Source organism: Archocentrus centrarchus, chromosome 5 (genome assembly GCF_007364275.1).
Source record: "Archocentrus centrarchus isolate MPI-CPG fArcCen1 chromosome 5, fArcCen1, whole genome shotgun sequence".
Lineage (NCBI taxonomy): Eukaryota > Metazoa > Chordata > Actinopteri > Cichliformes > Cichlidae > Archocentrus > Archocentrus centrarchus.
Window position 1 is genome coordinate 16,835,000 of NC_044350.1, and position 27,923 is coordinate 16,862,922.

The following is a 27,923-nucleotide window of genomic DNA, read 5'->3' on the forward strand; positions in this document are numbered from 1 at the left end:
CTTTTCCCTTCAAAAAATTGGGGCCAGATACATTTTAAAGCAAATACAGCCTGAATCCAAATCAGAGGACCTTAGGGAGGAAAAAATGACTGATTATACTGAGTACATTTTTGGGTTTTAAATGAACAGACACTCATGTAAAAGATGTTAAATGGGGCAGCATGAGTCTGTGCAGTGCAAATGAACAATGAGCCTTTGGGACGCGGTGTCTTATGATGTCAGATACTGTAGAATGCAACAGTTTCACCAAGTCTTTTGCTTGGAGTGTGGAAATGCTGCACATTTTCTATTCAGAGCTGTAGAACAGGTGCCAGCAGAGAGAGTTTATGCCTTTTTCTTGCTTTCCTTTTGTGTAAAACTGTATTTAAAAAAATGCTCATGTTTTGTTTTTTGCCACAATGCCAGCCGTTATTTTTAATATAATGGTAATAACTTACCTGTCATTTAAATTTTTAACCCTATAATCAATCATAATATAAAATATTTGGTAAACAGGTAAATAAAACAGCCAGTATTGTGAGTTACGAATTCATGATGATGAGCTTTTTCCTCCACTAGAGGATGCTAAACACCATTGGGTTCCCTGCTCTGCAGAGCAGAGATCAGCTTTTGTGCAGCTGCAGTGTTTCAGTTTGATAAAACAAGACAATACAAACTGATGAATACACATATGGGAACAAAAATCTTCTGGATAGGCATCTGAAGGAAAGGCATCTATTAAGATACAGTCCACTTCATGATGAAGTTGAGAAGACGGCCTCTGGTGTACAGTATACTAGGAAAACTAAGCTATGGAAAAGACAATAAATGACAGGAAATAGCTGCCGACTTACCTTCTGACTGATCGATTGCAGACTGTTGGTTTAAATGGACAGAATTCATATTTCCCAGCAACTGTGTTTTAATGGGTCATTTATAATTAAAATAGACGGGAAACATGGATGGATAAATGAACTGACCTATCAGGCAGAGAGGCCTCATAGGCACACCGGCCAGAGCAGATATTAAGAACAACTGTTTCTCATCGGAAACTTAATCAAACAACAAGAGACACAGAACAATCACAAGACACAGAAAGTTTAAAATAATAATGATGATAACAAATATCTGAACAGCTTCTTTAATTCCATGTATCAGGACAGCACAAGTTTCACTGATATGATCCAACACAAAATAATTTACATTCAAGATGGCAGTGACAAATGAGCACCTCTGTTTTATCTCTGTTCCCTTTTTCCACTCTGCTCGGTTATGACACACGCTTTGTGTAAGTCTGCAAATATGTTTAGTCCAGATAACACTGACAATGGCAGGGTTAAAATAGGCCACTAGACGGAAAGCACAGCTATTCGCTAATCTGCAGGGAATGCACAGATACACACAATTCGTATGGATTAAGATCCTGGACTGAAACTGGGATTTACAGTCACTCTGCGATTTCATGGATACAGTTTTTTGAAGACACAGAGTAATCACTGCCTCAGGGGGGGGATTTAAGAACAGTTTTCTGTGGGAATAATGTGAAATCGCTCCCTTATGAAGTGATTACCGTACTCATTACACAAACATCCATCAAAGAATTTTCAGCAGAAATGTATAATACACAACATGAAGCACAGTCTCTGTGGTGAATTTAAACCACAGTTTTACACGCTTCATGTATATATACACCTGTATTTACACCAATCAGCCAAAACATTAAAATAACCTGTTTAATATTGTATAGCTCCCTCAAGGAGTGCTTTTTGCCCATAACGTGGAAGGGGAGGGGGGTCCCACCCAAGGTTTCCCAGGAGGGAAGAGATGATCAGTCTTATTCAGTTCATCTTGTTTTAATGTTATGGCTGACTGGTACTGTATATGCACACACACTCAAATGAACACAGTCAAACCACTATGAAAAACAAGAGTAGTCCCCACATAAATAAACCTAAAGAAAATTTGAGATAATATGTGAAGACAGAGACACTCAGACTCAGACAGCCTGTGTACATGAATGGAACAAAGTGTCCTGGCAGAGGACTCAGACTCAGTCGAGGTACTTCAGCTCCAGAAGGGTAAACTGAGTTCATGTGACACTGCAGCTCATTACTGCTCGCTCTCTTTAAGCTGATCCATGTTATTTAGTTGATGCGCTGAGTAAGTCCCGACGTCATTGAATGTGATCGTCTGGAAACTGGCAGGCACACCCTGAGAGGATACAGGCAGTTGTTACTTTGGCATTTTAAGAGAGGACACATGGCAGATTTTGGATTTCAAAAACTTCCTGTTTTATTATGCATATTAAGCTGCTGGATGCCCTAATTTCCTTTGTGATCAATAAAGAATCTATCTAATTAGGTGACTGATTCTGGCACAAATGTAATTTAATAAATTTGCAAAATAAAACTGAAGCATAAAGGGCAAACTGTAAAAAAAAAAAACAATTAGATTAAAAAAAATCTAATTAAAGCTCTAATATTAGCTTTAGCAGAATTAACTGATTTGTTTTGGCTACTTGAAAGCAAGCTCACATTTAGACATTTAGTTACAGTTTTTTGGCCGAGTATTGCTAAGTCAAGTCAAACCAAAGTTTATTTCTATAGCACATTTAAAACAACCTCAACTGACCAAAGTACAGGCCATACAAAATTTACATTATACATAACACTAAGTCAACAATAAGTATAAAAACATAAACCTCAATCAAATAAAACAATAATAGAGGTAAATAAGACTCTGTTTGCACAATAAAAAGCCAGGATACCCACTCAACTAGAACTGAAAGCAGGTGAGAACAAAAAGGTTTTTAACAGAGTTTTAAAACCACTGAGTGACTGTGCAGCTCTTATTTGAAACGGTAGATGATTCCACAAATTAGGAGCCACCACCAAAAAGCCCTATCACCTCTGCTTTTTGGATTAGGGTTACAGAACATATGTGACAAAAGCTGGACAGAAAAGGTACACAGGAAACTTTTTTTGTGCATTTAAAACACAACAGAAACACAGCTGATCAAAAAACACAAAGAGCAAGCCAAGAGGATGAGAACAACTTTGTGGATTCAGGCCAGATCAGTACATCTAGTAAGGACTGTAATGAAACTACTTCCTCCTCTTGGTGGAAATCTGAATGAATAAGATAAAAGAGCAGGTCAGCGGGTTTTCCATAAACTGGCTGCAGGTTAGGTCAACCAGGTTTGTAAATCCACACAGAAACAACAACAGGATATTTTCACAAAGGCATTCAGAGTCATTTCCCATCATCAGTGATCATGACAACAAACAGCCTTTAATAACATGCAGAACAGTTGCACATTATTAAAAATAATTTAATAACCACTCAACAGGTCTTATTGTAGCTACAGCAGTTGCAAAGTAAATCTCACAGTTGCACCAATGCAGTGTGTTTAACAGCCAGGGGAAAAAAGTGACCTAGAGGTTTTACCACCTGAGGCCAACAAGGCTAGAATTTCCAAAACGTGCTAAGAAGCTCTTGAAAAGTTTAGTTCCTGAAGATTTAATAAAAGAGAAGAAAACTAAACAAAAACAGTGACACTGCTAAGCTCTCTATGCAGGGGCACCGAAATGCTGTCTGCCCATGCGGAATAGCGAGTTTCTCTCCAATGCCTTTCATTTTTATTGTTTTAAGCATCGCAATAAAAACAAGGCTCATCAGAATGGTAATGGGACAGTGACTAACCAGTGCAAATAAAACACATTCCCCAACTCATCAGTCATGTCTACCATTTATTCCTACTGTCTGAAATAAAATTACAAGGGTTCCTGGAAAGAATCATTACTACAGGGCTAAAACGTCACTAATACAACAACTGCAGTTCCTATAGTGGCCTCTTGGTGCTGACTCCAAAAGTGAGTCAATCCCCACAAATTCCCACGTTAAGATGACCAACTTCAGATGCTTTAAAATCCACAGTCCACAAACCAGTGAGTGACATCATATAGGCTAGGTCCATCATTTAGATACAGTCTACTTCACTTAAACAAACTGACAAAGTCTGAGTTAGTAGGCAGGAAGGGTGTAACTGGCAAAAAATATTCCTGACTTTAAAAGGGAAGATTGTTTGATTTTTGTCTGGATCCACTTTCAAGTTTTATATTCACACAATATTTGCATAAGTTTACAGACAAGAACTACCTGGTTAATTTTAGAGTCATGATTTGGGTTCAAACAGACCCGTAAAATGCTAAACACATGTTACAGAGGTCCATTCACCTACAGGTGATGACACCAGTGCATAACTATAGACCATAAACAACATATACTATCTTTTTCAGGGAGAATAAACTAGCAGCATGGCCGATGCCCCATCTGTTAACTAAATGAGGTCAATCAGTGTTGTGTGTTATGTACCCGTAGGCTGTGATAGCTGCAGGGAGGCAGGCCGTTGGATGTGCCGCAGTCATGTCTCACCTCGGAGCACAAACTGAGCTGCAGGTGGGAGGAAAGTGAGGGGTGAGCTGCTCGAAGTGTTACAGAACAAGGGTTAGAAATCTTAGAGAGAGACAAAGAAGTCAAAATTAAATTGTGGGGAAAATGCACATGCTCATATCTAAATATGATGTTGAGCACTGCTGTTAAACACGCACCGTTGGTGAGGCCGGGCTGTGTTGGGGTGAATGCATAGAGGGCAGGGAGGTATTATAATGCAGCAAGCAGGGCTGCTGACGCATGTCCGCCGATGCTGAAGAGTGAGGCCACATGCCAGATGCTGGTGTAGGTGGAGATTTCATGATCCTTCCCAGGCTGTTTGACTTGCTCTCCCTGCGTTGGTACTCTATCGGAGACTGAAGTGCTACAGCAGACAGGAAGACGCGCTGCATTATTCAGACACACCAGACTCTTAAATCAAGAGTTGTATAGAAGAAAGACTCAGCTCTGGTACCATTAAGGAAGTTCCTCTGAGTCTCTAATATCTGGACCACATCACTGAGCCAAGCCTGCTGTATTTCTGGAGATGATGCATGCATGATGAAGCGTGTCACACTGCCGTCAGTCCCCCGGGAAGTCAGCACCAGACAGCACGAATCGTCTTCAGAGTGCTCCTCCACACCCAGGCAGCTCACCTGCAGAACACAACATGCTCATGTTGAACATTTAAAAAAAAAAAAAAAAAACACTCAAAGATTCACAAAAATATAGTCGCACCTTGATGCTGTTTTTAAAGGTGTACCCAGGCAAAGGGAAACCTTTTTTCTTATCAATTGGCTCACTGAAGATGACCAGCTGCTCAAACAGGAAAACCCGTCTCTCCCTTGCTTTGGACAGGAAGCCACTTTCCTGCTCGCTGACAGAGAAGGTATCCTGCTGGAGCAACTTCCCCTGAGCTGTGATTTTCCCCTGAGCAGTATGTATGTCACAGCCATTGTCAAAGAACATAAGTCAGCCCAGATATGTGTCTTATTTGTAAGACCAAATTAAAAAAAAAAAAACTTGGCATCTTACCTCAAAACCTTGGAGCCTTCCCACATTCATCATATCATTACACCGTTTTGGCACAAAACACATCACCTCAACTGCCCTCTGAGTCAGATTGATAGAAGTGAAATCATTATTTTAGTATGCAAATGAAATGTTAAAGCATTTTATTGGAGTTTCCATTCTATAATGAGCTCGTACCTGCAGTTCTTCCACATCCTTCCCAGCTTTGCTGTAATACTTCAAGAAGTCCTGAAGGTGCCAGTTTAAGAGAGATTTATTTTAATTTTCATTAAAAAGGAAGGACACACCTTAAGCACAAAAGGAGGAGCACTATTGGAACTTGATTAAGATCTCATATAAGTGAAGGCAATAAGGACCCATAATGGCTCAGTCACACTGCAGTGAAAGTAGAATGGCAAATGTCATATTATCGCAAAAAGATGCAAGTAATTGCCAACTTCGAGGTTGGCTCCTTGTGAAGCTCTGTGAGCTTTCCAGTGCTCCTGCTGCATTTGAAGCAATCCCCGGAAGTTCTGTTCTGACCACTTACATTTTGTGAAGTGTGCTGGACCTGGAATTTCAAAAAAAAAAATTCAAAAAAATTTCAAAAAGAATTTCAAAAACTTCTGAGCAAGTCAGATAGGGAGTAATAACAGTGCTGATGGTGCCAAAAAAAACCAAAACAAAACAAAAAAAAACAGTGTGTTGGGTGCACAGCAGCACGCACCAAAGGAGGATGCCTGCTCCTCACCAGCAATCATCCTCAACATGAAAGTTGAGTCAGTGTGATAAAGAGTTGTTTGGTGTTTATTTGAGGTCCATGGTGAAATCACAGATGCACACCTGAAAGTGGTCTGAAGAGAACTACCTGAGAAGCGATTTAAAAGCAGCAGCAGACTGTTATAATTTGAATTAATTAACACTTTTATCACTTTATATATTGATAATTTGATGTTTCCAAGTAATATTAACATATGTAACAGGTGCCATGAAAGTGAAGATGCTGTCATTTTAAGTAGCAAACCTTTAGCAGTAGCTGATACTTCATAATCCTCTGAACAGGTTTGATAAGCAGGTCATTGAGCTGCAGTCTGTGACCCAGCTGCTGCCTTAGATCCTGTCAAGAGACAAAAGGGGGAAAAATGTGAAAAAAACAAAAAAACACACTGATAGACTCCATGTTAATTTTTTAAGCTACAGAAGTAAGCTCACCTCAAAGTAGGTCTCAATGTATTCAGAGACAATGTGCTCGGACTTGGGTTTGTTTTGACAGTAAACCACATACATGTGAAGACGCCGTTCCTGGAAGTGCAACGGAGATGATGCTCATTTGGTAATTATTCCAAATAATGTGTGTGAAGAAGGGATGAACAGAGCAAGAATTACACCTTAGTTTCCTCCTAGATTCATTGTGAAGCCCTCCAGAGATTTTATATTAGAGCAGAAAATGTGCTTAATTAAACAGTTTCAGTGCTTCAGTGCTTGTTTAAATTACCGTGGTTGAATTAGGCACACTACAGTAAGCTAAAGAATTAAAAATGCTGGGCCAGAAAAGCTGCACCAAATCAAAATTACTTTCAGATTAGTTTTTCTGTTACTTTATTCAGTTTATTTTCCTGCTGTAACACGGCCATACTGATACTCAACTGTAAAGTGCCAATAAAAGCATTCGCCACCCTTTGAGTTTTTTCCACGTTTTGATGTTTTATATACAGAATCAAGGGTCTCAATAAAAGTCGACTTGTTTTGTGTTTAATGTTGCTGTGCCTTTTGCATGAAATCTGTTTTTACTTTGACATCAAATAATCTTTTCTTCCAAATTTTAGAGTAAAAAAAACTAAGAAAAAAGTACTTTTTATAGAGCTCAGAGAGGTGCAGATCCATCTCATTTTAACACACAGCAGGGTCTCACTGGAAGTGTCTTTGACACTGATGGCTGGCTTTGAGAGCTTTCTAGTCAAACCAGAGTGATTGTAAGTCCTGTTATTTACCAGCTGTCACCTGCAGTCAACTGATCTACAAAAAGAAAGCACATCTGCACAGCAGCAGGCTGAGGCTTTACACCACTGGGGGCTGAGATGACTAAACCTTCAGCCAAACTGAACAGATTGAGAGGAAAAGAAAAAAAAAAAAAGAAAAAGAAATGTCTCATGCACACGTCTCTCACTGATCTTTAGGCTCACATGTTTGATGAAGAGCCGGGCCAGGCTGTCTGGATCACCCACACATTTCTCCAACTCTCCCAGGAAATAACTGTATGATACAAAGCACAGAAGGTCAGGCAGAAACAGCCATCCAGCCAAACAAACACACACGTACACATACACACACACACACACACACACACACACACACACACACACTCAGAGGCAGGAAACAAACAGTAACAGGGAACATGACACATGCTCAACTGTTATGAAACATGAGAAACTTGGGGAAAAAGTGTTAACTGTAAGAGACTGTTCAAATTCAGAGGAACTCAGGGGTGTGTGTGTGTGTGTGTGGGGGGGGGGGGGGGGGGGGGGGGGGGGGGGTAAACTAGGAAGACACATTTCTGACTCACTCCTTATGCCAGTCATAGATCTGGTGGATGTTTCCGAACACAATCCTGTCCTTCCCTCTCAAGTCCTCAGGAACTCCCTGATTAGCCATGGTGGCCATGTAACCCTATATAAAGACAAATATGTCTCTAAGTTGCTTATTTCTAGATACAAAAAAACCTCTTATACTTTCAATGTAAATGGAGGAATTTCACTTGTTTGTTATATAAATACAATAAGTATAATTTCAAGTGAAGCATACCTGCACTATGAGTCCAAGATCTTCAACATACAACCTTTCTGTCTCTATCAGCTCTGTCAGCACATATCTGAAAGGCAAACATTATAAAACAAGACAGGAACCTTTGAGAAAATAACACCACAAACGCACGTGTGTGTTCAATTCACTGTTTTGGGACATTTATTTAAGTTCTGGGAGTTAGATGAGATGGTTGATGACGCTCTCAGGACTATATACCAAATATCAATCTGGGACACAGTTAGTTTAGCATAAAGGCATGAAACAGGGGCCCACATGTCACCTTTATCAAAAGGAAAAAAAATAATTTAAAAAAAGCTCTAACTGGGGCAGTATGATGATGCAGTGGTTAGCACAAGTCTATGTTAGTCCTGTGACTGTCCAGGGTTTACACTGCCTCCTGCCTTTTGACAGCTTTTACACTTCCAGCCTAACATAGAAAGCCTATCCCAGTATTAAAGTTGCTGCTTGTTAGCAGATTTCCTTTTTAGAAACAAAGTCGAGGTTTCTGGCAAACCTTCACTTACTTCCTATGCGTGTGGAGAAGAGGATAAAGAAGTTAAAGCTCCACCAATACCTGTAATATAAACAACAAATTTGTTGCTTGAGGCACACGTTTTGGCTTGTGGCCTGTCCCTGAAATGGACCCTGATGAAGGCCACAAGCTGAAATACATCGGACAAGCATTAAAGCCGTTTTATAAACAACAAGTGCCACTGGAGCTTTATCTTCTGGCAGATTTTAAGTTTAAACTAAGCTTGGATAGCTCTGATCTCTCCTTCCTAATCTTTAACATGAGCTAATTGACTGCAGATTCAGATCAGAAAGTGGAATCAATCTTGTCATTAATGCTCTGCCATCGACACTATAAAAGACATAATTTTTGGTAATGAAAAGAAAAGCCAACACAGAAGCGCCTTAAACATGCGTTCTTTTTAACAGCCAGCAGGGGGCAACTTTTCAGTTGCTAGACATCTGTGAGAAAACAGCCCTTAGCAAAAACTTCGCTCGTTGTTTTATGGGCTTAGCTGCTAGTTTTTGAGGTCATATTGAATAAAACATAAAGTTCACTATGGGATTATGGATTATGCAGAGCGTGCTCATCAGTTAATCACTGGCCAATAACAATTTGGTGGCTACGTCCATTTTTTTATACAGTCTATGCACTCTGCAACAAAGCAAAAAGCTTAAGTGCACTTTTCAACATGTTGGACTATTCCTTTATTGTAATGTTTAACACTTACATGCTCTTCTCTAAGGCAATGTTTTTCTCTTCTTCGCTGTCCACTGTAGCAGAACACTGGCTGGTTGAGTCATCAGTTACAGTACAGCTGTCCTCCCGTTGGAGAGTGTTGATACTTTGACTCTAAAGCACACAAGTAAACATTACATATTTTGGCATTACTGTAACATAAAGTATTACATTCATTAAGAGACATCAGTTGAAGTGCTCTGGCTGACTATGAAATGCAGAGGAGGAAAGTAAGTTGCACCCATTTCCCATTTTCCTAGCAAAATATGAAGACATGAAGGGTGCCTCAAGCCTTTTGCATGGTACTTTATGTAATTTTATTTAAGCAATATACAATGCTGTAGAGCAATCCACCCACACACACTAAAATCATTATGCTTCATCCACAGCACATCCAGTCAGCAATCTCTGACAGGAACGCCTCAGCAGGGTAATTTTAAGTAACCTGAGAATAATAAGCACTTTTTCTGTGCCGCTGAGGAGACTGTTGGACAGACAGAAAGGTTAATAATGAGCAGTTTGTCAAATTATATATTGTAACTGAGATCTTGATAACCGGCCAATGCACGGAAAGTTGTTATATAACAAACATCACTCCTCACCTAAAAGCATTATAATCTAATGTGAACTTAACTGGAATCCCTCTGATTTACTGCCTCAACTCATTTTATCTGCTGCCCCGGAGCACTAGATCCTATTACTTTCGCAGAATCAGAACATGCTGTAAACTTTGCAGGTTGATTCAAATATTTGGCACTTGATTGCCAGGACATCCATGGATCAGAGAGATGCTCTGTTCTGCTGTAACTTGCTGTCAGATAGCTTGTAATGCTCTGAGTTCGGGAAGCAGCTCAGTCGGTTAAGTTGCTTCTTCAACTAACAGTCCAAATCTTTAAAGCGTCCAAATTAGTAAAAGGAAAACCAGCAAAGCTGCACGTGCACAAAGGTGGAAGCATGAAATTTAGAACAATTTTTAAAGCTCTTCAGCTCTACTTCTGTATAAAATATATTACACATCTCAAATCTCTTCATACATTTTGCAAAATCTTGATTTGAAAAGTAAATGAATCTCTCAGTTAAATGTAGTGAAGTAAAACACAGCTTGTGTTCCCCTTCTGCAAAATATACCACAGTGGCAGCAGAAGCCTCAACTAAACAACATGTCAGAAAGTATCTGAAAAGGACTATTTCCTGGTGTGTGATCCATATGAGAAAGCCCACTGTGCCGAGTATCCCCACCTGATTCACCTACACTGCCCAGAGTTTATGTGTGAAACCAAATAAATATACAGCTGCAGGTATATATGCAATAATATTTTTTCTGCACAGCCATGAACTAAAAAAGGCTAAAGATGAGGCCAATCATTTATTAAGAAAAACAATGTGCTTTTTTGGGTTAAAGGTTTATTTTAATCATTTCAAAATTCCTCTTATCTCTTATATAAAGCTTACAAAACTTTAGTCTGTCATCTTTGGAGAGCTGTCCAACGTCCACAGGCCTGTTTCTCACCTTGCCTTTGCGCTGCTTCTTCTTCTAATTTTGGCATGCACTCACCTCCAACCCTAACCCTGTTAAAGACTGCTTTTTCTGCTTGATTACTTCCATATGCGCTCTACGAAAGCCCACAGAATTTGATCCACTCCACTGACTTTCAAAGATTACTCAGTATATTGTAGTATTTCTAATATTGTATGTGCTTTTGGATGTTTGTGTGCAAGCATGCACATGAAAAATGCAAAAAAGAAAAAATGTTATAAAGCACAAAATTCAGATGGTGTGTACAAACAGGCACCCATTTATATGCTAAAGCAACTGAAAAGGATGTAAATGGAGAGGGAGATGTGTGCATTTAGAGTCAAGTGCAATTGTGTCTTTATTTCTTATCAGCTACAAGCTAGTCAGCTACAAGCTCTGCCCCCCCCCCCAAAAAAAGACAAGAATGGAAAGGAGGGATACTTTGTTTTTCCTCAACACATTTTTTAGTAAATGTTCTCATCAGAAATGTTTCCACTTTATATTGTGTCTTTTCATATTAAAGGTGCAAAAGCTTGTGTGTTTTCCATGTTGTTTTGCAATTTTTCTTGCACTTAGGACACTAAAAGTTCAGCCACTAACACAGATTAAACATTTGATTTGAAATCTGTCAAATAAACAAAGGACTCTTGGTGTGTGTGTGTGTGTGTGTGTGTGTGTGTGTGTGTGTGTGTGTGTGTGTGTGTGTGTGTGTGTGTGTGTGTGTTTCTCAGCAACTGTTCATCTGATCTTCTTCAAACTTGGCACTTGTACTGCTGTTGTTCAGTCTTCATATTCTGGTTAAAAGCTGTTTTCTGTTAAGCTTTCACAACAGGCTGACACACAGCCTGAGAGCAGGCAACACAGGCACATTCAAGTTAGAAACACACTGTACCAGAAAGTCTCTAACAGAGGAGAACCCTCACTTGAGTAACTTCTTTTTTATTATTAGTGAGCTCACATTAGATTTATCAGAATGAATCATACCCTATAGATCTGTAGCTCCAACATGTCACATGTATAAAGTAAACTGTTTTTTCCAATTTATGCCAATTGATGGCATTTGCCATTTTGATCTGACATGTAAGCCCAGCACCTGGCTGAAGATTGGTGATATGTCCAGGGTGTACCCCATTTTTACCCCAAAGACAGCTGAGATAGGCTCCAGCTTCTTTGCTTCCCTGAATGTTAGGTAAATGGATGGATGTCTGGATGGAAGGATGGCTAGCAACAGCAGAGAATTCCTCACAGCAATAATCTAAAAGCAGGGCCAATATTATCAGCTAACATTTGCCATTTGCTGATATATCTGTACAGCCAATAAATGAAAATGAAAAAGGTAAAGAAAAAAATGTTATCAGTGTTGACATTGTATAGGTTGTCCATCAGAGGGTGCTCTGCAACTTCCCTGCTGGCAACACGTGTTTTGAACACCGCAAATGCAAAACATAGCTAATCTGAGCAGAGTCAGGCAGACCGTAATGTAATCCAATACTTGTAACAGTAACATGAGATTATTTTTAAACTGCAACGTTATCTTAGTATATATATATATATATATATATATATATATATATATATATATATATATATATATATATATATATATATATATATATATATATATATTAGGGGTGGGACTCGATTAAAAAAATTAATCGAATTAATTACAAGCTTTGTAATTAATTAATCGAAATTAATCGCATTTTAATCGCATTTCAATATTTGACATGAGAAATATTAATTTAAATTTAGTTGATGAATGAATCAATATACATAAGCTTAAACTTCAAAATGTTGTTTATTTTTCCACCAGTCTACTACACAGACCAACGAAGGCCGGAAGTGCTCCTGTGATAAGCAAACTCCTGAAACTAAAGTTAAGCATCATAACTGGATAGTTTTATTCAACATTAATGTCTCACTTGTTATAGTTGGAAATTAATCATTCTCTCAGCTGTATTCCTTGATGTTGAAATGTGTTATGCTTGTTTTAACAGCTTATTTTGAATTAAAGACTTAAAATTAAACCACAAAAAGGAGAAAAAGTTCGTTCTCCGTTTAACCAGCTGTTTTTACACAGCTGTGCTTCGCACTCACGGTTGCTAGGCGACATGAGCTACGCAGAGGTGACGGCAGCTGATATGAAGGCGAGCCGCTCACTTCCGGCCTTTGTGGCGTTCGTGGGCTGCGAAAGACGTGGGCCGGGTCCTTCGCAGGATGCGGCCCCTAATTTGGACATTGTGCGTCGATATAATCTGTATGCCGGGAACTCGCGCACTGAGAAAGGTTCCACGGTGCAAAGTGCGATTAAAATGCGTTAAAATTTTTAACGCGTTAATTTCCCCGTAATTAATTAATCGAAATTAACGCGTTAAAGTCCCACCCCTAATATATATATATTTTTTTTACATTGGGTGCCCTTGCTGTTGCAACCCCCAAGGGGTGTAAGAGTTTGTGTCTCCTCCTGAGATATTTTGCTTGTTATATAAACCACTTTATATAAATTATGGAGACACCACGTTACAGAAATCTGATTATGTTTTGTGTGTCTGGACGAAAAAAAATATTGGCTGATATATCAGATTTTTAAATCACCAAGTATTGGTATCAGTCTTAAAAATCTTGTACTGGTCAGGCTCTAATTAACAGCTTTTCATATGCATTTTGTTTCAATAAAATTATGCTTCTAATATTTGTCATACTGCAGTCATCAGTTAATGAGGAGCAATGTCCAGTCACAGTCATTAACTCCCCACCACTTACACAGATCATTTAGATTTGGGATCCTCAAATCCAGGCCTCGAGGTCCGGTGTCCTGCAGGTTTTAGATTTGTCCCTGATCCAACACACCTGATTCAAACCTCCTCAGTATGCAGTCAAGTTCTCCAGAGTCCTGCTAATGACTTCTATATTTAACTCAGGTGTGTTGGATCAGACATTTAAAACCTGCAGAACACCGGACCTCAAGGCCTGGATTTGATGTTGATGATGATGGACTGATAACTCGTTGCATAATAAATCAATTAGTATTGTCATGCTTTGGCATTTTTGCTGTGTTTATTGTTCAAGTTATTTCCTGTTTAATTTTGTTATCCTTGGTTACAACCTGTGAGTTTTGCTTCCGACCTTTGTTCTGTTTCCCTCCTTTTTTTTTTTTTTTTGGACCACCTGTGTTCAACTAGTCAGTCAGTCTCCTGAGAATATACACCATTGGCAGACTGTCTTGTCTGGACTGTAGTCAAGCTTCTGTACATTTGTGCATTGTTCCTAAATTTCCCAGTTTATGGCTTCTTGGATATTGCCTTTTGCTACCTCTTGCTGGAATTTTTCCTCTTGCATGCACGACCCCTGCTCAGATGAAAGAATTGGATTTTGAATTTTCCTTCTGCCTTGTGTATCCTCTGTTTGGGTCTTCTTTCCTCTGAGAAGCATCACGACTATTCTGCTCATGCATTTATACACTACAAAATAATTATTTGAGGGTTTTGTGTGTGTGTGTGTGTGTGTGTGTGGGGGGGGGGGTCTATGGCCTGTTTGTGAGAAGCCCCATCATGTGCAACACTATAACTGGGTTGTATTCCCATCATGCGAAAGAAACATTTACTGTATATTTTTGTTGCATCTCTATGATCCTTTAATCAATCTATTTTTGGCCTGTAATTGATATGTATGAATTTTAAAAGTGTACTGTAATCACTAGCAGTGTTCACACACTGCTAGAAGGTTTTAGCTTCTATAACAGAGACAGACACACCTACATATGGAGAACTTCTGAATCAGTTGTGTTTATGTGTGTGTAAAGGTAAGATAGGCAGTAGTATCCTTACTGGACTCTGTGCGTCTCTGCCTTGCAGGAGGTCAGATAAGTAGCTTGGAGAAGCTGGATGTAAAGGACAATGAGCTGCTGGATTCAACAGGCCATCTTTCCACTCCTGGCAACAGAAATAAACTGTAATTAGGAATAAATATATCAGCTGTGTATCTCAGTACCATAAATGAAGTCTGTATGTCTGTCTTAAATACTCACTGTGTCTCCAGAGGTTAGGATGGTGTAGTTATTGTGCATTTCCATTGGCCTTTGCGGAGTCTCACTGTGGGAAAGGATCAACGGTGGTTGCCTCCCATCTGACCCAAACATCTGCTTCTCGCCTTTCCCCACTCCACTTCTGGCATCAGAGCTCAGCTTGCGTACGGGATTGGTGAGCCATTTCTTCAGAGTGCTGACGGGGTGCCGTGATCCTCCGGATGAAGAGTGTGAGCAGGGACTCGAGCTCCCTGAGGCCTGGTGGGGCACAGAGCCCACTGATGGTGTGATACTGCCATTACTGCCTGCCACAGAGTATGACTCTACTGCAGAGAGCAAGAAAGGGGGGCGACAGGGATAAAGTCCAGCAGCTAATTGCAGGGTATATCCTCATAGGTCAAATGTTGCAGACAGATTTCTGCACAAAAATGTTCAATTTCCTGTGTTTAGCCCACACTGTAACTTCAGTATCTGCATTTACTGTACCTACGGGCCCTTAATCATTTTAAACACAAAAACTGGTCCTCACAAGGCAAGACTAAATAAATGGAACTGGAAATTTTATACTGCAATTTGACTGCATGCATTCATTGTGCACATTCAAAGGAAAATTAAGTTAAAAAACACTGTTGTAAAAACAAAGATCATGACACATTAAAAAAAAAACATTATTTTTTTAAACACTAAATAATGCGATTTAGTTCAGTAAATGTAGGCATACAGCAAAGAATCAAAGTTTTAGCAAAACCTACTTATACTGTAACTGTCATTATGAAGCAAAGGGATCTCTGTACAGTATATATCATGCCAGATCATGAGAGTTTTATTATTAGTTCAACATTTTCATGTAAAACTAATGTTTTTACTGGTCAAGGTGAAGCCTTTTCTTTTAAAAGTGCAATCCAGCTGTGGTTCACTATACAGTAAAGGCAAGATAGCCTGTATGTCATCAGTTTAATATGCTCACCACAGATAAATGCTGGACACAACATTTTCATCTGAAATGTACAACTATGTCAGAGTTGTAAATATAGCTAGTGTCCTCTGAATATATGACTGTAAAATATACCTGAGGAATGCAAGCAAGGATTTTAAAAACACAAACTTAAGGATTATAAGCACCTTGAGGTGAGTGGTGCTGTGATTTAAATAACACTGACTTGAGCTGAAATTAAAAATAGTCACAATTGAGGTCATCATGTTTGCACTGAATACTCTCAGTCTGCAGCTCAGGCTGGACAGGTACCAGAGATGACACCCTTTTACGCTACAGCTGGATCTTGTTTCCAGCTTTAAGTTTCTCAACTGTGGAAACTGGTATCAAATCCTGAACCACACTGATTTAATCAAGCGTTCTAACCTTAAGTTTGCACTCTGTTTTGCTGATCACAGCAAAGTTAAATCTTTCAGGAGCCCCATTTTGTCATTTTGGACTCTACCCAGAAGCCACTCTTCCCTGTCAGCACATTTATGTAAGCTGTAATCATAATAACAAGCTTTCTAGAAGCCAGTGGAAATCTGGGTCAGCCATTTGCCAAAACTGCCTGATGCAGCCATTAAACAAGACACCGTACTGACAGTAAAATACAAAATAATGTGTGTGTGTGTGTGTGTGTGTGTGTGTGTGTGTGTGTGTGTGTGTGTGTGTGTGTGTGTGTGTGTGTCTTAATGCTCCATTTTAACTACTTTTAATTTAAAACACTAGCAAAATCCTCCCTGAATACAAAAATAGACAAATATTAAATGTATTGTTGATGATATTTGCATAATAAGTGATATTAACTTATACTTTTAGCTGGCCTGAAGATATCCTACTAAACAATACATTTAATGTAGGCTGGATTGAAATAAGATTATAGGGAAGGTAAAAGGAATGACAATGAATCCAAAACAAGAGGAATTTAGATGATGAAGGAAGCAGCACTATATGCACAACCTGCCCAGGTGTACCCTGCTTTGCCCACTGTCAGCTGGGATAGGCTCCAGTCCTCCATCCAGGACTCTACTCAGATAAGAAGTTAAGAAAATGAATGCATAGGTTTGCACTTTGGACCACAGTGAGGAACCTAGCCACCAACATTTTTACCACTGAAGCCAGATCACTAGTAGGTGCTACAGCCAAAATCATACACAGTACAAGCCAATGTCCTCAGTTTAAATTTGTCTTTATTCTTTTATTTTCAGCAGATGTTGCTCAGTCAAGTGACTGCAGCATCTCATCAACTCTATGATCCAAATAAGTATAGAACAAATTCAGATGACTCACCACAAACAACCCTGAGCTGAGACTGCCATCTGGTCTCCTTTTTTTTTTTTAAACTACCAAGGTCAGGTCAATCGGGAACACTGTCAACCACCTTGCCATCTGTTGAAATGATGTACATACATGAAGATTTACCCTGAAATGACCCTAAGTGTTCATGGTAGTCAATCTGACATCCAGATCAGTGCAGAGCTAAGCAACTCGGCTTGTCGTGTTTGCTTGAAATTGTTATGTAAAGTGTCATTTTCCCACAGAGCAACAGCTGTACCACCACCAGGACTTAACTCAGTGTCAGGAGTGCATGCAAGCCTGCATGCTGCTGATGCATCCACACATTCAGGTGGTTTTATGTGCAACACAAATCCTCTACTACATACAGATTGATGGATGGATTAAAGTTTCCTTTGTATCCACAGTGGCTCCCACAACACACAGATGTAAGGAGATGACAGTAAATGAGACGAAAACATTAAGGAGGGGTCAGTTTCTTGAACAGTAATCCTTTCAGGTGCACTGTGCACTGCCAACATATTTTACTACATTATGTTTAGTATGGAGCTTGATACGTGAGGGCAGACACTAACTTAGTGTAATGGAGCAGACCATCTGGGTAGACTATGGGTAGTTGTGGATGATTTCTAAAGCTTCCAGTGAGTCAGCAAACATCACAGATGAAATCATATCTGGAGTTATCTGCAGTCAGTCATCATAGAAAAGGAAAATCACGTGACCTTTTTTATACATTTGCTATTTTGATATTTTTCCACTTGAAAGAAGTGTACTTCCTCCTTTTCCTACTTCCTACTTTTTAATTTTATGGTTAATATACTGACCAATAAAAAGCGTATTATGGATCTGTTCTACTTGGATGCACCTTTCCTTGATAAGTGTGCATAGAAAGATACAATTTTGCAACTGAGTGTTTAAATAATTTACTGTAATTTTGGGAATTAATATCACTCTGCCTCACAGTGGGTAAATTAGATCAGCACATATTATCTCATTCTAATATTTCAATGGTTTAAAAGTTAGTCAAACATTTTGCAACATAACTGAAAGGTTAGTTTTATAATTACAGTTAAAGTTAGTTATATCATAAAGTATTATCCAGCCACAAAATTAAAGTGATTGTATAATTTAATAGGTCTTAATAATCAAGAAGTGAACATGTGCTTTCATTTATTTCAGTGTTTTCATTTCATTTAGGTATCATGTGAGAGAGCTGATAATTCGTTTGTGCATCATATAATCTTCCTGTTAATGGATGAAATTATCATCACTGCAGTCTAGAAAAATACCTCTAAGTTTATATATTTTTTCTGTCACTAAAACTACAAATCAAGGAGCTCACTGGTTTTCTGCATGCACCTCCTTGTAACAAGCATTGACACATATACAAGCATAAGCATATATACAGTGCAATACACAGAATATCTTCCTTGATCAGCAATAAACTGATGAGTGCTTTTATTCCTTAACCAGAGCACTTCGCTGTCAGGCTGCAGGCTTGCTTGTGGTTCCTTGAGTTTCTAAAGGTAGAATGGGAGGCGGAGCCTTCAGCTATCTGGCCCCTCTCTTGTGGAACCAGCTCCCAGTTTGGATTCAGGAGACATCACCCTCTCTGGTTTTACGATTAGACTCAAAACTTCCCCTTTTGATAAAGCTTATAGTTAGAGCTGGATCAGGGGATCCTCCCTTAGTTATGCTGCTCCTCTAGGCTCAGACTGCTGCAGGACTTCAGCTGAGCACTTCTTCTCTGCTATCCTCTTTTCACTCCTTACATGTTTACACACCACTGCAGCATGTCACTACATTTTTGTCTTCTCTCTCCCTTCGTGTGTGTTTTGTCCTGTCTCCCTATGCGCTCTGCTTTTCTCTACTTTTCTGCCTCAGAATGATAAAGCACTTTGAACCACTTTTACTTATACTAGTTACTTAAGCATACTGCTCCTGCTAACTTCTGTTGCTAACAACACCAACTAGTCAATGGTCAGTTTCTACTGCTATGCTGTGAGTGTACTGATTACATCTAATCATCTCTCTAATACCCTCACAGTGTACTCCATCTTGGTTCACTGTAGGTCTGGGCTGGGTCAGGCTGAGGTCTGGTTAAGGTCAGAGTTTAGAGTAAGGAGATAATGAGTAAGAGTCCCAATGAGCAGTGAGCACATGCCCCAAGCACGCATTATCATTTGCATCAGGTTGCTAATGGTTCCCAACAAACACTGATGTAGAAATATGGCACAACTGTGTTTCCTGTTTCATGATTTTAGGGCATCATATGCATAAAATATGCCCTATAAATAAAACTGCCTTGCCTTAGAGAAGACTGAGTCATCAGTGCATGGACACTACCCTGACAAATTTTTGATTTTAATGGAAATCCAATTAAAAATCAATCAGTTATGTGGTTTAGCAACGATATTCCAGCTAAACACACTGTTACCAAATATAAATGCAAGATGGCTTAGTCAGTGTGTAAGCTACAAGACACTTTCATGCTTGTTAGTCATCGAGTTTACTTTTACTTTTAATGAGACACTGAAACTGTTGTCAGGACTTTTAAGCAGATTTCCAAGCAAGTTACCCAAAAATACTTAATTGAAAGTGTTTCTCTGTCTTTATATATAATGCTGGGACACTGAGCCAAATAAAATGAACAATCAATGGGATGGATCACTGAGTGAAGGAGGAGGAGCTCTCAAAAAAACAGAGGATACCACACAAAAACAACACTAGAAAATGAAAGAAAAAAAAAAGAAATGTAGAATAATTAAAATGTATGAACAAAAAGATTTTAAAAGACATCAATTAGTGAGCTCTGTGACTCCTCTCTGTCCACAAAAAACCAAACTCATCCACAGATCCACAAATAGAAAGCACATATTTTTAGAAATGGATGGGAAAAAAATCACGTCACTAAGAAGATGAGTATCCCAAAGAAAGCAAAAGGTGAGAAAGCAAGGCATCTCAAAACAACGCTGCTTTCATTTTCACATTTCACATGTCTATTTGCAGGGTCTGTCACAGCAGCGCAGATCAGAGAGGAGCTGCCCTGTAATCACTTCCTGAAACAACTGGAACAACAGAGGATTTAAGGGTTGCCATTATGGGCCATCGCTGTGTGTCTATGTATGTGCCTTTGTGTGTGCATGTTTTAATATGTGTGTGTGTTTACAGCTGCATTTGCTATGAGGCATTGTAACAGTATTAGGAAAATTGCTTTTCTGCATAGAACAGCACTCAAATATGAGAAATACTAGATAAGAATTTTTATTAACATAATGCTTATGGTATTTAAAGTTTGTAGGATACACATCCGTATACGTTTTCCTTGCCTCACTTAAGAAAATACATTTTAAATATTATGGCTTTCCTGGGTTGGGTGCAGGAAGTAAAAGATCTTTTTAGGCATGCCTATGGACATATATCCACCTAATCCCAGTGAACGTCCCCTTACTGTATCAAACAGGGCAGTCGGGTGAAATGCAGTTCATTCAAGGCTTTTTTGTGGATTTTTCAAAGAATAAAAAAGGCAAAGGAACTTCTATAGCCACTCACGCAATACAGGTATTTCACAATGAAATATGGACTTGGTCAGGACCCCTTGGCATCAAATTTTACTGCATCCAGGACCCTTAAGTGTTATTTTTCAATGTGCAAGGTTAATGTTGCAAAAGGGCTGTATTTTAACCCTAACCATGGTGTTTTCCAAAATCTAAGTGTTTGGGTGCCTAAAACTAACCTAATTGGGAATGTGTTGGACTAACAGATGACTTAGTGAGGGTATGCTGAGAACATATGCCAGAGGCCCTGGTCTGGGAAATCCCATCTTCGGCAGAACTCTGAGAGCATTTGGAGGAAGTTTTGGGACAATGGCCCTCATTTACTAACAGCGTGTACACACAAATCCGTGCGTCAATTGTGGTCGTGAATGGTTCATGCACAAATCAGTGATTTATCAATATTTTCGTGCCTCAATTTGTTTGGACTTCACAAACAAATTTAGAATTGCCTTTCTAAATTTGTTTGCAAAGTATGAAAAACTGTTCAGTAGCCCCAGGGGCTGAATAAGGTTTGCCTTGAGTTCCTCAAGACTCTGGATGTTGTGGAGCTGTCTTGGTTGACACACCTCTCTTGTTTAGAGATCTGGAACAGTGCCTGTGGACTGGAGGACTGGCATGGTGATGCCTCCTTTTTAAGCAGGGGTACTGCAGTGTGTTCCAACTTCACCACGCTCCTCAGCCTCAGGAGAAAGGCCACATCTCTCTGGGCTATTTGGTCCATGTACAACTGCAGTGAGAGCTAGGTACAGAGTCCCTGGAGTAAGTCAGACTAGCTCCCAGTTGGTGCAGGACTTTCTGCCTTTGTCAGAATTTTTAGGAACAGTTTAGGGGCAAAGGATTTACACTCTGGTCACCTCAGGATCCCATTTTGGTTTTCATAGCTGATGTTGGTTTCATTGAGTGGTGACTTCCAACTCACATTTGTGTGTGTGTGTGTGTGTGTGTGTGTGTGTGTGTGTGTGTGTGTGTGTGTAGCAGCTGGGATGAGGATTAGCACTTCCAAATCTGAGGCCATGGTTCTCGGTCAGAAAGGGTTGCTGCCCCAAGTGGAGGAGTTAATGTATCCTGTGGTCACAAGTGAGGGAACCATTGTGGAGAGAGAGAACTGAGCTCAATCAATCTGGAGGGACTCATATTAATCAAAAGGAGCCAGTTAAGGTGGTTTGGACATCTGGCTAGGATGCCTCCTGGGCACCTCCTATGGGAGATGTTTCAGGGTTGTCCAAGTGGACCCCAGGGTGGACCCAGAATACACTGAAGAGATTTTGTCTTTCAGCTTATTTTGTGCCTCAGTATCCCACTGGGAGAGATGGAGAAAGTGGGTGGAGAGAGGGAAGTCTGTGCATGCCTGCTTAGACTGCTACCACAGCAACCAGGACCCAGATTTGTGGTAGAAAATGGATGGATAAATAAAAACACAGTATGCAGTGCAGATCGCTTAAAATGTTTTGATAAGTATGGTTGGTTTTTTTTCATTGTTTATTCAGTATTTATATTTTATGATTGGCTTCAACTATTTCCCAGGAGCGCCAGATTTTTGTGGGCTAGGGCCCCAGGTGAGTCGAGTGACATAACTAACGGCAGGAGAGAACTCTGCTGGAATTATTAGACTGCAGCGATAACAGCCAGAAAATTGAAAAATGACCCATGAAGAGGGCAGTGAGTCTTCAGGCGTCCCACACATACTCGTGCTATGCTTTCATGTGCGCTCTAGTTTTTCTCTTAACTAACTTTTTTAAAATCCTGATGGTTTCAGTTTAGTATAATAATCCCAGTTTCACTGACTTTATGTATACGATTATCATCCTGAATTACATCCGTCTTCTAAACACAGACTGTAAATCAAACTTGAATAAAATTTGTAAAAGTAACTATAAGGTTTTACTTCCAGTCATATACAAACTTCACAATAAGGAATGAGCCACGGTTTTAGAAGCAATGTCCTTTTTACAAGCAATGACCAATGTAGACTTTAAAGTTCAGCATCACTATCTGAATTCATGACCCAAAGCATCCCACATGACAACATTAGTAGAATGACTAGTAGAAACTGTAATTAAAAATGTTGCTTCTTTATATTTTGTGTATGTTCTCAAATGCAGATAACATTTCAGAGTTGCTATAACAGTCAGAATGGAGCACTCTTTCTGGTAGTCTATCTCCAGCCGTATGATTACCATGTTATTGTTTATAAAATATTCTAACAAGCAAAGTCAAAGGAAGAGACATTTGATTTAAATTTCAGCTTCTTTTTTTGGAAAGTCAGGGAGGATCTTATTTGGATTTTATTTTATTATATAACTAAAAAAAAAACTGTTACTTTAAGTGAAGCTATCAAACGCACCCCCCAACTTTACAAAATATCAACTTTCTGCAACAACTTTTGGACACCACAACAAATCAATTAAAAGTTCTATAGGCGGGATATAAACTTGTTTCCACAGCCAAAAAAACATTTGCAGTAAAACTTCTATTAATGAGCAGCTACGTACCTCTGACTTTGATAAAGCAGCAGCCACATTTACTGAGTAGTTTTCTAAACAGGTGCTGACATCCACACCCTCGGTGATGGTGACTCCCTCTCATGATGATGCACTTCTGCCGCTCAATTCAACACCATCAGAAGTAGGCATAGTGCTGAACACACACACACACACACACACACACACACAGAAGCACATGCACACACACTATTCCTGTGGTAATCCCCGCAGGAGAGAGGAAACGTGTACACAGAGGGTCGCAGCCATATTCCAAATTCAAGCAATAAAACTTGGAAAAAAAAAAAACAAACTCCACTATCCCATGATTTGATTACAAACCGCAGGAAAACCAGGGAGACTGCTGAGGGCTTCAGCTTACAAGCCTCTCTGTGTGAGGAGATAGTGGCAAAGATTATGAGAGGGACCAAAAGTAAGTGAGGGATCGACAGAGAGGGAGGGAAGGGGAGGGGCTGTAATGAGGGAGGGATGGTAGCGAGCATGCTGTGCTGCTGCACGAGCATCTGTTTCCCAGTCCCTCCTCTCATCCTCTCCCCTCCCCTTCTGATCCCCTCTTGCTTCACAGCTCCTTCATCAGCTTCTATTATCAGTGTTTGCTCTCTGGTTACCATTAGCAAGCATGAATAACAAAGAGGATGGACTTTTCCGCTTAATAGACAAACGGTCTTTTTTTTTTCCGTAAGCAATGCCTGCCTGTTGACTGTTCCACGTTTGGTCTAAACTGGATTTGCAAGGAAAAAAAGTATCCCGTAAACCATGTTTTTCAAAGGAGAAAGTGTTCCTTTGAATACCTCCATGATGTTGACAACTACTTGCCCTAAATTTTGTTATAGATTAAGGAGGAATTGTTTTCCTGAGTCGCTCTGCTGACTACTAACATCACACCACTAAACTGAGGACTGAGACTAGAGGACTGTAGATTCTTAGTTAAAACAAATGCGTAATGCCAGCTGTCTAGTTTCCCTACCAACTATACACTGAGGTAAATTAATAAAAACTGAAAACACAGGCTGTTAACACACTGTACACCATCACAAGCAAAGACAACAAGCTGCAGATTTGGAAACGCCACAAGGACCCATTTCAGGAGTAGAGAAAAAAGCGAGAAATGTGAAAACAAATACGACACTAATCACGCTTTCACTAAAACGCAATAAAAACCAGTCCCAGTAACTCAAAAGAGCTTGCACTCTCAGTTTAATCTACAATTTATGTTTTTAAAACTTTTAACTAAACCATTCTCTCAAATCACTATGACAGCCTTCTCCTCCCTGCTTGCCACCCGCAGGTACCAAAGCATTTCCTTTGCTGTGGAAAAGCCAACATGTGGAAATATCCCACACGCAGCCCACCGAGCTAGCAGGGATGGAGACAGACCGATTTAATCTCAAAGCCAAGATTAAGTATTCTTGACTAGATGATCTTACGAGCACAGCTGTCCGTGCTCGCAGCGTGACTCAAGAAGATTTATGTGTAAACTCATATGATCCCAAACATGGAGAAAATCAGTGAAAAAAGAGGAAAAAAAAGGAATAGAAGAATTTAATACAGCTTCTGTTTCTATATATGCATACAGCACAGTTACACACACACACACACACACACACACACACACACACACACACACACACACACACACACACACACACACAAGCAAACATTCACATCACAGGCTGACCAGTACAACGATGGAATCTCAATCCACAGAGGGCAGATTACGGCTATAAAAATATCAAAATGCTCTTGTCCTCTTGGCCGTCGAGTTAAGCTTTTAAAAACTCTGCTGAGATGATGATCCCTCTGAGCTGAACAGCACTGATCTCTCCACAATGTAGGATTACTGTCTGTGTGTGCATGTGTATGTAAGCTTGTGCACGCCTAAGCACTCAATAACTAATCATCAGAATAACATAATGTGGCCTTTTTTTTGCATTTGATGTTGCTTTTAGTATGTTAAATCTAGACCTTTCATCTGAACAATGTATGTGCAAGGCTTTTCTGTCAAACAGCTCCCCACTATGGGTGATGTAAGAGGTGCAAGCAACGGTAAACTCCAGTAGCTCTGTGTGAATCCTTCACTACTCGCTTTATAGTGGACTATATAGAGTTTACACCATTTTTAGTGCTGTCTAAATGTATAGTGCATATCCCACCATGGAGTGTACAATCAGTGGTTGCTACCCAACTGCTGTATACCACCATGCATCACAAATGACAGACTGATGTGAGGAAAGCAAGCAGCACATGACAAAGTTAACTTTCACAAAGTTTTTTATGTATTAGTGTAGGAACAATGCTTGATATGATATCTATTTAACACAATGCTGTGTGAGTATTTATTTAATTATGTAGCCATTATTCATCTGCCATATTTTGACTATGTAAAAGCAATCATGCATTTAATGGGGCGGGAAAAAAAACTAAATATGGGAGTCATGTGTGAGTGAATGATTTCAGACACAATCAGTAATATCACTTACTCAAACCAAGAAATCTTAAACCAAAACAAGTGGTGCTTAAATCTAAACTACAAAACACCTTGTGCACAATTTGGAAATTCCAGTGACATCTGAAAGACAGGTAGTATGACGCCCTGGGATGAGAATGCATTGCATACACTCACCTTTGCATGCTGCGGTCACACCAGATTTCCCGGCCCACTTGACCTGAGTCCTGACGTCCCGAGTGTGATCGTGCGACAACAGTTTCTCCTCACTGGCATCTGAAATCTTATAGGCACAAAAAAAAGACAAGCGATCTGGATCTGTATTTGACACACAGGTATGTGTGATAGGTTTAGATAAACTGTAACACACTGAGCTAATTATACCAATCTTACAATCTGCTTCATCTCTCCTCCACCCCTCTGTCTTTTTTATTTTTGCTTCAGCTTAAGTGGTTTCTTATCTTATCTGTGGAATTTCTCTTAGAGGACAAATGATCAGGAGACTGGATAGCATCAAACCCTGGGGTCAATCATATCTATTGAAGTTAATTGAATCTTAATAGTCAACTTCTAGACTACAAATCAAAAATGTAAAACACAGCAAGAATTCCTGATTACTACACCAACAAGTCTTAAAACACACAGGGAGGGTGTAAAGCATGATATTTGAGAGAGTTCTGCAGCTTATTTCATTTTGATTGATTTTTTAAAGGAAGCCACACTAGTCTGCATTTTGTTGTCTTTGCATTACCATGAAATTAGAAAGTATGGTCATAAAAACAGCAAGAAACTCCTGGCTTTGCTAAATGAACAGGGATCAGGATTTGGTTTTCCACAGCAGATGATCAATTAGCTTTAAACTAAGCTCAAATGAAATCAGCCCTATTTTAGTGCAGAAAAAGATAATAATCTTTAGATTACAGGATCAGCAATGACAAAGATTTTAGTGTGTGTGTATTCATATTAATAAGAATGAAATTACTTTTTCAGGGATTAAATGGATTTTGGAAAGAATCACATTCATACGATTCTTTCTAATCTAATCTACAGATTTTATATGGCAGAGAGAACAAGATTTGACAACAAGGAAAATATAATTTGAACCAAATAATAGCAGCATAGCTTAAAAAACTCACTCACTTTTTCTACTTTAAGATGTCTTCTTGTTTTATCTAATTCAACATGCTTGCTACCGGATTATATTTCACATAAATTAATGAATACTTAAACATTTATACGTGCCAAGTAAGATAATATATATCAGATTTTATATTAGATAGTTTCCTTTTATCTCCATTGAACAGCGCTGAAGGTGTGGACCACAGGTACTCACTTTATCAACCTGGTATCCCATAACTTCTTCAGTCCTCCCTTTTGCCAAAGTTTTCATTTTTCTTGAGCTTCTTTTCTTCTTCTTCATCTTTCTTCATTTGGTGTTGTACTCTTTCCCCTTATTTAAGCATGCATGCACCAAGTTTTTTACTTTACTCAAAAAAAAAACAAAGGTAACAGGCTTCAGAGAAACATCTGAGCCATCCTGCCTGATCAAAAGACAAAAGCAGACAGTTCAAACTTTGCAGCAGGTCTCCTCTGGGCAGACAAGGACAGCTGGTCAATTTCAGTGGGATTTCTCCTTAGGCCTCTCTGGATTAGAGGGGGGTCAAGTCATCCAGACAGGTCCAGCCATGTCCAGCAGATTCCTTTGGCTAATAACAAACTGCTACCATTCCCAAAGCAAAAGTTAACTCAGAATAGTTTCAGAAAAACCTCATCTTCCTTATTATTTATTTATTTATCTATCTATCTATTTATTTCAGTTTCTGCTATGAAGTAATTCTAGGCATGCAAATGATCCTCTTAGGCCTCAGATTTCAAACATGCCAGTGATGTGTGCATATCCCAGAGATTTCTGACACAGATGAAAGATGTCATCACTTTCATTCTGTTGTGACCAAATTATAAAAACTGTGAGCGTGAGAACCCCATCCTGCAGTAAATTCGAGAAATACCAACTGCAGCTGCTTTTGAATTTCTTTGTTTTTGGCATCTCACACATCTATTCAGAGCACGCTGTCTAATGGGATTTGACTGTCTGCTAGTTAGTCTTAACAATCAATTAGATTCCTTGGACTAAA

The 27,923-nt window shown here is 39.3% G+C and overlaps 1 protein-coding gene across 2 annotated transcripts; it reads right to left on the reverse strand.

The window, feature by feature from the left end:
* Window positions 1-1,106: 1,106 nt before the first annotated feature.
* On the reverse strand, window positions 1,107-27,224 carry arhgef25b (Rho guanine nucleotide exchange factor (GEF) 25b). Of its 2 annotated transcripts, XM_030730071.1 has the most exons (17): window positions 27,122-27,224; window positions 25,966-26,071; window positions 15,016-15,338; window positions 14,816-14,920; window positions 9,465-9,586; window positions 8,224-8,290; window positions 7,985-8,088; window positions 7,605-7,674; window positions 6,634-6,723; window positions 6,446-6,538; window positions 5,620-5,670; window positions 5,446-5,523; window positions 5,149-5,340; window positions 4,886-5,066; window positions 4,590-4,795; window positions 4,354-4,431; window positions 1,107-2,190 (listed from the first exon to the last, which is right to left on the reverse strand). In XM_030730071.1, the coding sequence occupies exons 1-17, from the start codon at window positions 27,206-27,208 to the stop codon at window positions 2,089-2,091; spliced, it is 2,055 nt and encodes a 684-aa protein (XP_030585931.1). In that variant the 5' UTR covers window positions 27,209-27,224; the 3' UTR covers window positions 1,107-2,088. The 2 variants fall into 2 exon arrangements, with proteins under 2 accessions (XP_030585931.1, XP_030585932.1); XM_030730072.1 differs by lacking the exons at window positions 25,966-26,071; window positions 27,122-27,224 and adding an exon at window positions 23,334-23,730.
* Window positions 27,225-27,923: the final 699 nt, after the last annotated feature.

Coding starts and splice junctions, on each gene's coding strand:
- arhgef25b (XM_030730071.1), bottom strand. CDS start 27,208: ATGAAGAAGAAGAAAAGAAGCTCAAGAAAAATGAAAACTTTGGCAAAA. Junction 9,587..14,815: donor GCAGAGACGCACAGAGTCCA/GTAAGGATACTA, acceptor TGTGTGCTTTAG/AGTCAAAGTATCAACACTCT. Junction 5,067..5,148: donor CCTTTAAAAACAGCATCAAG/GTGCGACTATAT, acceptor TGTGTTCTGCAG/GTGAGCTGCCTGGGTGTGGA.